General features: G+C 40.2%; 1 protein-coding gene across 3 annotated transcripts in view; it reads left to right on the top strand.

The window, feature by feature from the left end:
• The first annotated feature begins 166 nt into the window (after positions 1 to 166).
• Positions 167 to 11,486, top strand: part of EEIG2 (EEIG family member 2) — a 29,140-nt gene continuing 17,820 nt past the window's right edge. For all 3 annotated transcript variants that reach the window (XM_085299066.1, XM_085299063.1, XM_085299064.1), the window contains exons 1-2: positions 167 to 493; positions 11,099 to 11,219. In XM_085299066.1, the coding sequence (XP_085155192.1) occupies positions 345 to 493; positions 11,099 to 11,219 (270 nt within the window). In that variant the 5' untranslated portion in view covers positions 167 to 344. The remainder of the gene's footprint in view (positions 494 to 11,098; positions 11,220 to 11,486) is intronic.

The following is an 11,486-nucleotide window of genomic DNA, read 5'->3' as shown; positions in this document are numbered from 1 at the left end:
CGGGCTCCGGCTCCGGCTCCAGCGCCGCGGCGCAGCCGCTTCCCCGCCTCCTGCCCCTGCCGCGGGCAGCAGGCGGGGCGGAGGCGGGTGGGTTTGAGGGGGAGGCGCCGGCTGCCATGTAAGCACTGGCCGGGCAGCGGGAGGCGGTGCCACCGCTAGGGGCTGAGCCGGGCGCGGCGAGCGCTCTAGCCCCGTCCCGTCGCGTCCTGTCCCGTGGCGGTGGCGGCGGCGGTGCCGCCCTCATCCCGGGCATGGGAGCAGCGGGGCGGGTGCGAGGGGGAGCTGCAGCGCGGCGCTGACCGCGCCGTGGGGGCCCGTCCCGGGGAGCCCGCGGCCCCTAACCCATGGCCTTCATGATGATGAAGAAGAAGAAGTTCAAGTTCCGCGTGGAGCTGGAGCTGGACGAGCTCTCCTCCGTGCCTTTCGTCAACGGCATCCTCTTCTGCAAGGTGCGGCTGCTGGACGGCGGCAGCTTCAGCGGGGAGTCCTCCCGGTAGGTGCCCGCGGGGCGCCCGCAGGCAGCCGGCGCGGGGGGCGCGGGCCCGGGTCCGGCGGCGCCCCGGTCCCGCAGAGCCTCATGGCTCGAGCCTGCCCCCTCCGGAGAGGCGCGTCCCGCCGGGGCCGCCTCAGGTTGCGGCCGGCGCCGCGGGGGCCGCCGAGGGCTAGCTCCGCGCCTCAGCGGCGGCGGCAGTTTCCCGCCGCGGCGCGGAGAGCCGTTGGCGGCGGCCGTTGGCGGCGCGCGAGGGGCGAGGCGGGGGGCCCCCGCGTCCCCGAGGGGCCGCCGTGACATGTCCCGCCCGCCAACGGCACACTGGTTTTAACCTCCTCCGCGTTACTGGCGGCAGCGGTAACGGAATAAACGGGGAGGGACCCGGACGGTATTGAAGGCGCACTCTTTAAAATAAACATTAAGGCTCTTAAACACTAAATGGGAGGGGAAATAAATCCATGAGCAGATGAGCGTGTCGCAGAAAAGCTGGTCACTCGTGCCGTCGTGTCTTAAAACTGTAAAGCCTGCCGACTTTATGAAAAAAATCCAATTCCTTGCCACTAAGGGCGGCTGAAGGCAGAGCTGTCCACTGCTACCATGACTTGCGCCACCGTGGTGTTTTACTCTGCTGGACACTAACTTGCTGCAACCTGCTGTAGGGTTGCTTGTGCTGGGGATTARCACAGACAGATTCATGGGCAAGTAGTATCTGATTTCCTGTGTGCATCCAGGTTTGCTGACTTTGTTCCTGCTGAATTCTGCAGCGCAGGGGCGACAGTAGCCAGAGACGTTATTTTTTGTCTTCCGTGCATCAGCACCACAGCTGTCATCAGCTGCGACTGTGGGTTCCTGATTTACCGGCACTGCTGGGCAGATGGAGTGAAAATGGGGTTAGCTCCTTCCAGGTACCAAGCAGAGGCTGAATCTCGGCAAAATAAGGGTTTGTTGTGGCTTACAGGATCACTCTTCAAGTATCCATTGAAGAGGGGAAGAAAGAAAACCCTTCCATTACACTGATTTGTGCTCTAGGCCTTATTATGTTAGTACCAAAGTGATTGCTTGCTGAAAAATTTTTCACAGGATTCTAGACAGAAATTGGTAACAAAAATATTTGTGACTATTCAGTTATCTTCTTGTTAAAATATATGTTTCTGTTACAGCCCTTACTAAATTACTTGCTTTCATTTTCTGTAAATGGAAGTAATCAAAGGGAAAAAGGAGCACCAAAATTGAATTTTGGCCTAAAATCTCCTTGTTTAACCGTTTTGTTGTTCTGGTATGTATTAGATTTAACTCTGTAAGGTAGGAGAGTCTTCAGCACATCAGTGCTTGCTCTCATTCCATTTTTTTTAATAAATATGTTCTTGTGAGTGACTTTTTTCATCAGCAATAGATGATGATAATCATGACTTCAGGCACTAAYGTCCCATTAGTCCTATTGCAGATCCCACAGCCTTAAAAGTCACTTTCACAGGCTGACATACATCTTCTAGACTGCATCTCTATTTTAAATAAGTTAGATTTCAACTGGGCTGATGGTTTTGATATACTATTGTAATCTTAGCCTCCTTTGCCTTGCTTGTTTATGATAAAGTTAAAAGTTTGGAAGCATATGTGAATACCTCTACCAGTGTGGGTGTAAATGTCGGAGACATGAGATAGTGTGATGATGTCAAACACTCTGCTGGAGTCAAAGTAGCTTTCAGATTCTTTTCTTTTTKGGGGGGAGGAGGGAGGAGGATATGGCTTAAAAATAAGAATAGCGGTGAAACATATGCCGGTATCTTGAAGTCCCGGTAAATGTGACTGGTCCGTTCCTGCGGGACTGAAATGTGTTGAGGTTGCCTTGTAGAAAAATAGAGAATTCCCCTGCAATGATTCCGCAGTGCCAATGTAGGGAGTGCCTTTGTTGTTGGCTTAAGAATTAACAGATGGATTTTCATAGGGGTGACTCAGCAAAGGTCTGAATAAATAAGAAAGAAATTAAGTTAACAGTGGACTGACAGCATTTGAAAACTTTTTAATGGCCATCACTTTCTAGCCGCATGTATTTGTTAGTTGCAGTTTGAGCTGGCAATCATATTGTAAAAGTAGTGAACTTCGCAGCATTATAAAATATGTTTTCTAAAACATGTGCTTGAGTTCTTCCATATTATCCAATTTATCCTGAAATATTGTATAAATACATGAATTGACCACATCTCCCTAATAGCTTTTTTTGTTTGTTTTTATTCACTGTAGTCTGCTAAATTATATTTTTTTCAGAGAAAAGGTATTTAGAATTAAGTTTTCAAGTCCATACTGATACATACCAACGCCTTGCTGCCTTTTGCCATCACCAAAAAAATCTTTTAAGAACAGTTATACTGACAAACTGTAAAATAGCCTAACATTATTAGCACTTTCTCTCCAAAACCTTCTCCTTCAAGAAAGAAATTTAATAAGAAGTCAGGCTGGCAGCAACAGAATATGTAGTGAGTTGTAATGAAAACGAATTCAGGTAGTCTTATTTTCAAATATGTGTGGATCATACTGTATGAATGATAAAAGGCCCAGTTCTGCAAGCAACTCCATACCTACATCATCTCTCTGAATATTAAAGTGGGACAAAAAAGAAGATAGGTAAGTTCAGGCTACTGAAAAGTACTGCATATGTACAGCATGAAAGGACAGAAAATTATTCCAGGGCAGAAATTACACCTATGATTATTTTGCACTGAAAACAATGTTACAAGGTATAGGCTTGAATGAATACTATGCGTATTTCTTCAAGCTGGTATAATGTTGTCATAGTTGTGTGGGAAGTGTAGGCTGTCTGCAACTGCGCTCATTTTACTGGGCTGAAGAAATAATTGATAGGCCTCCAGAGTAGGTTCCTGCTGGGTTGGCTCGGTTGTTGCTTGACCAATGGTAAAAGAAAGGAAGAGATGTGAGGAAATCACAAGAATTTGGGGGTTTGGAAGATAAAGGGTCTTTGCTTTTAAAGATGGTACCTTCAAGACTGTACTATTTAGACTTATGCTACAGTAGTTCTAAACCTTGTAGATATATTTTTAGCTTGTTTTTTTTTCCTCCCCTCTTCYCCTCCCCCCCTTTAAAAGAAACAACGTAACTTTTTTTTGAGTGTTCTTATGATTGCAGTTTTTGGTTTGGTCATGTTCCGCTACCTCTGAGATCTGCTTTTTGATATTTTTTACTTTTGATGTTTGTCTCTTCCTTTTTTTACAAAACAACGTTCAAAGCAATCCAAATTAAGAAGCTGATTGTGATCTACAGTTGCATGGCAAGAACACTGGTAGGGAGGGGTGGGGGAAAGGGCTGAGTACTGTAGTTTGTTTGTTTTTTGTTTTGTTTTTGTTTTGTTTTGTTTTGTTTGTTTGTTTGTTTGTTTTTGTCAGAACATCTTTATCTTCCAGAAGTTTCCAGAGAGGTCCTTCAGAGACAATGAACTCCTGAGCCTTCGGAGGCGACCCCAAACTCTGGCATTACTTGCATGAATATATTCTTATCTCTAACAGATAACAGGGTAGAATAAGTAGGTCTTCTACTGTAGAATTTATGATTTCTTATCTTCCAGACACTAAGTACTTTTTGCCTCCAGTGATGCTTGGTTGTCTTCTCATCTGCTTAAAACTACATTTGCCTTTTGTATCTCCAGCAAGCACATTTTCTGCTTAACTGGACTCTTCAAATTGCTTTTTAATCGTTGTTTCTCCTCTTGCTGATACTGCATTTTGCAGGGGAAAATTTTCCTGATAGTAACACTGCTTAAACAATTTTCTGTTTTTAAATAGAAATACTTGTTTTAAAAACATACCTGTCAGATGGAACTACTGTCCTTAATACTTTCATCTTCCCTTATGATGTATGAATCTTATTGACAGCCTTCAGCCTTGGTAATGGGTAGCACTACTTTTAATTATTTTTCAGCTGTAGCCAGTTTACAGTTGGAGAAATTGAAACACAGTAAGTTTTGAAGTGCTGTTAGGCAAATTGGTGGTAGGCTGAAAATCCTGACTTGCAATTTTGTAGCTCTGTTTTCAGATTCCTGAATGTCCATTAAATTTTCTTTTTTTCAGTTGTGAAGAGCCTGTTGGTGATTGTTAAACAGCAGCTTTCAGGCTCTCTTTCCTCTGTGAAAGGAAAGGGCAAGAAGGAGGAGTTCTATCAACAAATTATAAGATTCCTTTTTTCATGTAGGTTCTTTGTAACTATTAAGGAAAGGCAGAAAGTTTCAGAGAATATTCTTGAGAAAGGTAACATGATATACAGGGTTTGGGGTGGTTATTCCAGGCAGGRCTGAAAGGAAAGAGAACAAGAAGGCTAAAATATTAATAGCAGAGCTTATGGAGCAAGGYGGAAGAGTAATGCTATGGAAATAATAACAGAGATGAGAAGAACAAGTCTCTGAAATAAGTTAAAGGGAAATCAAAGGAGTAATATTAAAAAAACAAAACCAGAACAGAAGAGGGACTTTGTTGGGCCACAGTGGTAGGCAAGAAAATGTTTGTATGAATCATATTTTGCAGGGAACGTGCAGGTTATTGCAGATAAGAAAATGTCTCATTCTTGCGAGATTCCTGTTACTATAAAAGTACTTGTAATAGAGGCAGCAGCAGCTAGCTTTTCAGGAAAGAAAAGTTCCTGAAAACAGATGTATAATAGACATCTTCTAAAGTGAAAAAAAAATATATTAATGCATATGTCTGGTCTATATGCGCTTTGTTTTATATAGAGTTAGTGATTTTCCTTTGACTCTAGCATAGTACACAGAGGACTGTATTTTTTTGTCATCAAGATACATTTGCCACTTGCAAGCACCATACCCTGATGCCTTCATATTTTAGATGTTTTTGTTCATTTCATAGAATGATGGAAAATTAACTTAGGGTGGAAGGGGCTGCTGGAGGTCATGCAGACCAGCTTGCGGCTCAAAGCATGACCAGCTTCAAAGGTAGATAAGGCAGCTCAGTGCCTTGTCTGTGTGGGCAACCTGTTCCCCTGCTTCACTGCTCTTACTGTGAACACTTTCTTTCCTTTTATCTGTTTGGAATTTCTCTTGTTATTGCCTCTAGTCTTTGCTCTGCTCACCACTGAGAAAAGCCTGGATCCATCTTTTTTGTAATTCCTCAAATGGCTGAGGACAGCACTTAGATCTCCCTTTACCTCTTCAGATTGTAAAAATCCTGCTCTCCCAGCATGTCCTCCTGCATCATGTACTTCAGCCCCCCGTTCCCCACTCCAGCCCCTTGCCTCATGCGTCCTGGACTTTTCCAATGTCTCCTTTTACTGGAGGGCTCAAAACTGGTCTCAGTGCTGCAGATGCAGCTTGACAAATGCTCAATACAGGAGAATAATTGCTTCCTTTGAAATGCTGGCTATAGTCCTGCTAAGTTTGCCCTTCATTGTGCATCATTCTACATCTCTGCATTTCCTTCTAACCATCATTTTTTTTCATTAGTAGAAGTATTCCAAAGCAACTCTATTTCCACATTATGATTAGTTTATATATACTTTATACAAAATAATTGACATGAAATGTTGCTAGTTCTAATCTTTAACCTGGTTATTATGAGTAAAACACATTAAACAGGGAATGATTGCTCTGTAAAAATTCTGCATCTAGTATCAAAAGTAATTAATTGGAGAGTAGTACACTGTAAACAAGTGAAGCTCTTCCTGCAGTGCCAGATGTTTGCTTAGTGCTGCAATTTGTGAGGCATTGAAGCTCTGTGTCTGTAAATGACTAATTTTGTTTGTTTTTTTGCAATGTTTAGGAAAAAATCTCTTTGGAGAGAACTTACGCTTTTATGACTCAGGCATGAAGGAAATGTGGAATATTGAAGAAATACAGTTTACTTTTGTTTCTGAATATTACAACTTTTTGTGCAAGTTTATTAATGCAGTGTATGCTTTGGACATACTGTTCAGAGCCCTTAACTTCAACAAAGGATACTTTTTTTTTTAATATATGCAGAACTTGATTTTTTAGTGTTCTGGCTGTTAAATAGATGTTTAATTAGTCAACAATTGTAAGTATAGTTTGGTATTCCAAAAGAGTTATATTGAATAATTTTAGTCCTTATAGTTTACTGTTCTTTGAAGATCATAGGGTTGGAATTGGTAGGTGGAGGGGCAGTGTGTAGTGGGATGTAAAGGATAGTATTCCTTTTTAAATTGTGCTGAAGCACTACAACCTCGTACATATTTGAATGCATCTTAGCATCTAAGACACGTTTTGATTCGTAAAACAACTGTTTTTGTTTTGTATGTGGTAAAGTTACTGTGTGAGGCTCATAGGAAACTGACTCATAACGGAAAGCTTTCTCCAAMATGCACTGTAGCCTAGGCATAGTTGCCAAGAAGTTATCTGGGTTCATTTCCATAGAAACCAATCAATAAAACTGTTTATTTTCTGGCTTTTTTTTTTTCCCTAAAGGCCTTGGATATGAAATAAGAATCTCAAATKTAGATATGACTCTTAAAAGTTGAAGTTCTGGGTGCCTTATTTGCTTCTTTCAGCCTAAGGGGAGTAAGTTATTGGTGCTTTTATTCACACAAAAATTACCATTAAAGTATATGCTCATGAATTTTCTTTGTGTAATGGAATTATAAGGAGAACTGTTTGGGATGATAGGTGCACGCTGTTTACAACTGTCTTTTTGAATTGTCTTGCTATTTAAAACTTAATGCTCCTATGAAAGAAGCTGATGATACTTCTTTGAGGTCCTTATGAAAAAAAAGGGATAATTTTGGCTTTGCTTTATTTTCTTTTTGCGAGAATTGGAGAATAAATATCTACAACTGATGAATCTTTTCAGATTAATTTTTACTTTGTTTGCAAGAGAACTTAAAAGTCCGATAATGCTATTTAATGTTTATTAACTGTGCCTCAGGAAATCCTGACCTGTGATACAACCAGATTGAGAAGCACTTAAAATGTTGTCTGTCTTCCAGAAGTGTAGTGCTTTTTATGGTGTCTTACTGTCTTGAACAATGGTATGTGCAGTAATACTGATATGTCTAAATTTGACATTATGAAAGTTTTAAGGACACTAGTGCATTTATCAAGCAGATGTTATTTACATTAATCTTTCATTTAGAAGTAGACATGCTGTGTTTAGTGTTCACTAAATTCTTTGATTACAATGTTAGTGATGTCTGGAATACTATACAACTCTGTAATGTAAAGCTGCTTTGAATGTAGTTTGCCACAGAGGTGGAAGACTATTCTGAAAAGCAGAATCATAACTTGAGCCATAAGACTGAGTTGTACAAAGATTTCAGTACATTATTTTTACCTTATGAGTTTACAGAAACATCTAGGAAATCCCAAGCAATATTTGTAGGGAAAAGTAATATTACTTAGTAACTAGAAATGTTACAGATGTAAAGAAACTCTGGAAGAACTTACTGATATGATGAATAGTAAGACTGATTTTTGCTGTTGGTAGTCCCAGTAGCATGGCTAGTGGTAAAGGAAGACAATGACAACTGTCCTAATTGCATGATGAGCAGATGCTACAGGAAGGAATTTGCTGACTTTTATGGGTGACAATGAAACACCTTCTAGTCTTGTAGCACTATTTTATAGTCTTCTATTGAATAGATGGAAATCTACGTTGTTTCTAGTCTGAACTGTCTTTTTGGAAACATTTGTTTTGCAGATTATTGGGTATGTAGTACCACGTGAAAATGCAAGCTCCCTCTGGATTCTTGGTCATAGCTGATGTACCTTGCTCTGAGTCTAAATATAGAATAGAGGAGAAGGTTAGRTCAAAGAATTGTTTGTTAAGAGTCCTTGCTTTTTAATAAAGGTTTCTATAGCTGCATGCATTTTAGTATTATATAGATATTTCTGGTAAGATTCAATTTCAGTAATTCTTTTAAACTCCAGCATAAGAGACAGCTACAAAAATAATTTAGTTTAGATGACAGTATATTTAATTATCCTATTAATTTAGGGTCTCTTTAATTATAGTGATGTATGTTATAACTGAGATTGTTACTCTTTGCTGAAACTAGATATAAAAGCTGATTCTGGTATTGTGTGTGTGTCTGTGTGTGACAAAGTATATTCCTTAGTTTATCTGCGCTCAAGATCACGTTCCCGCTCGGTCGTCTTAGTCCTAACAAGCTCCCAGGTGTCAGGCTAGCAACAGAYGGGGAAAAGACATGAGTGGGAGCCTGGTTGTTCAGTAACAGCAGAGTAACTGTGGCCTCAGTGCTTTCCAGAGAACATCAGTGCTGTCGCAAGACTCTTTAAGCGTTTGTGATCTGTCCTGATAGTACTATTTACAGAGAGAAGGACTACAGCACTACAGTGAATTTAATGATTTAAGATAGCTAGATAAACATCCTTCCTCTATTTGAAGAGAGGAGTTGTAGCTAGATGGTTCACGGAAAAAAGTTTTGGTGTTCTGTTTTTTGGGGGTTCCTCTGCCTTCCCCCTGCTCATGGTAAAACTGTTTTTGATGTGGTGGTAGTTTTAGGAGAGAGGAGCTTTTATTTTTCTCTTGTCAAGATGAGTTCAAAATATGTTATTCAGAAACAAAGAAAAACTTAAAAAATAAATTTTAGAAATACATTTCTAAGTCCATTTGAGTAAATCTGGGTCACTGCAATCTGCAGAAAATTTGAACAAGCTCAGGAGCTGCTCTGAGCATAGCGTATGAAACCTGCAAATATGCAGACCCAGACATCCATACAATCAGATGTCTTCTACTTGACAATGGGGATCAAGTTGTCTGTTTTCTTTACTTGAAAGATGAGCAATGGTCATAAGAAGTACTACGACAGGTATTAAAGCCCTCTAAGTGTAATAAATGCTAGCAGTTATTGAATATCCGTTAAGGTTGTATATTACTTGGTTTTCTTCTTGCTTGAGCCTCTTTCACATAGCGGGTGTAACTGTTTGTCTTATAGATTTGCCCCTTTTGAATTCAGGTTCTGGATTTAAATAACATATACACTGGCAGTTTGGGATCCCTCCTCTCTCAAGCACAAGGTTTTCTTTAGGAAACATAATGGATAAAAGATACATCACGGCATACAGAGCCCATTCCTTTCAGGTCACGTGCTTAAATATGAGTCAGTCTTGTATCATCAGAATCTGTTAGTCTGTTGTGGACAYTAAACTGACTCATTTTATGCAGGCCAATTTATTCCTACATTAGCAAGTCACTATGCCAGTGAGTGCTGTAGATATCAGTGTCACCAGCAGAGCAAATCAGTGCCTGTGAGTGAGCCTTTTGATTCATAGTATCTCCATATATGATAAACTTTCACTCCAGGTTGACTTAAGCTGAACCATAGAAATCTACCTCCTGTTAAAGATGTCAGACTAGATCTTCACTAATAAGCTTCTGTAGAAAATTATGATAAAACATAGGAATGTAGTAGAAAATGGAAAAGAAGGAAAAGAAGGATGAATATTTCTTAAATRTGAAGCCTGTATCTAAGTGATTACAGTGGCAGAAGAAATTATCACACTTTCTCCTTTGAATTCCAAAACTTAGGAATTTGGAACTGGAAAAAAGTTTTTGATCATCAAGGCAGGTCCCCAGAATCACAGTCCTATATCCTTATCTGGCTGACAAATTGAAATCTTTAAATACATTTTGCTCCTGCTTCTCCTATTTGAAGGGTAGTCTAGAAACTTGCTCTGTGAGTAGAGACCAAATTTTAAACTGCAGTTTTAAACATTCTACTTATGCTATATTTTGGTCCCAACCACTTCACATTTAGCTTAAATAGGTTTTTGGTCATTTCTGTGTTTAATCACTCAGTGTACTTGGAGTAACCTTACCTCTTCTCAGTCCTCATTTTGCTAGACAACATAAATCAAATTCTCATTAATTCTTTCTTGTAAGATACAAGAGTCCTGTAGCTGCCCTCTCTGTACCTGTTCATTCTGGAGTTAATTTACTTTCAGCTGGAGTTACTGAAATGTAATAATGTGTTCCATTTGARCTGTAAGCAGATAGCATGCTGCCTTTTTTGCCTTTTTATCAGCTGCATCATATTGTTGGCTTGTAAACTTCCTGTGATCAAAAATATCCATCTAGGTACTAGTCTTACTATGTTGCTTTCAAATGATGAGTTCCCAATGTGCAGCTGAAACCTTTGTTTGCCCCAAGTGTGTGACTTGGTATCTGGTTGTTAAACTTCGTCTCCTTTGTGTTGTTCCAGTCCTCAAATCTATCCAGTTCTACCCTATGATGCTCCTTTTCTCTGTAGTGAAAAACTACTTACCAAGGGTGACTCTCTGCAGGCTCAGCAGCTTGGAAGAGCCTGCCAGGGAGCTAATGCCCAGGAAAACATCACTCTCCCTAGGCAAACCAGGGAAATCATGGTTTCATCTATCTGTAGAAACATATGTATGTTACATTTTTCTGTAGGTCTAATATTGTGTCCAAGTCTTGAAACAGTCATCAGTCTTTCTACACAAAGAGAAAAATGAATGGTGGTTATTCAGGCTTGGAAGCAGACTTTGTATGAAGCGAATCATTCCACGAACAGCAGAACCAGTGTTCATTCTAAAGCTGTCCATCTTATTGCTTTTTATGGTCCCAAATGTATGTTTAAGTGCATCTTTTCTATTTGCAGGGAGGTGGTTCAAGCAAACTGTGTCCGCTGGAAGAAAAGGTTCTTATTTATGTGTAAAATCAGTGCCAGTGCCACAACAGGGATTCTGGATACTTGCATCTGCAGGGTGTCTGTACGGAAGGTGAATATCTTCTCTTCCCTCTTCTCCTTCCCCACTGTTGCTTCACTTGTTCTGGTTTTATTTTTAAAACTTCATAAAACAAAATTCTAACTGTTACCAGTCCAATATTCTTCTAGTCAAAATTTACATAGTAATTTTATTACTAATTGCCTTAGCTTGACTAATTCATGTKTTTTTTACTGCTTTTATTAAAAAGTTTATTATCTAGCAGGACAGCAAAGGAGCTGCTCATCAGTCATTGTAAAGTTAGGCCTTGATAGATACTTC

Source organism: Rhea americana, unplaced genomic scaffold, assembly GCF_003343005.1.
Source record: "Rhea americana isolate MKP2758 unplaced genomic scaffold, rheAme1 scaffold_144, whole genome shotgun sequence".
In the NCBI taxonomy this organism is placed as follows: Eukaryota; Metazoa; Chordata; class Aves; order Rheiformes; family Rheidae; genus Rhea; species Rhea americana.
This window is presented reverse-complemented; position numbering and strand designations above follow the sequence as displayed.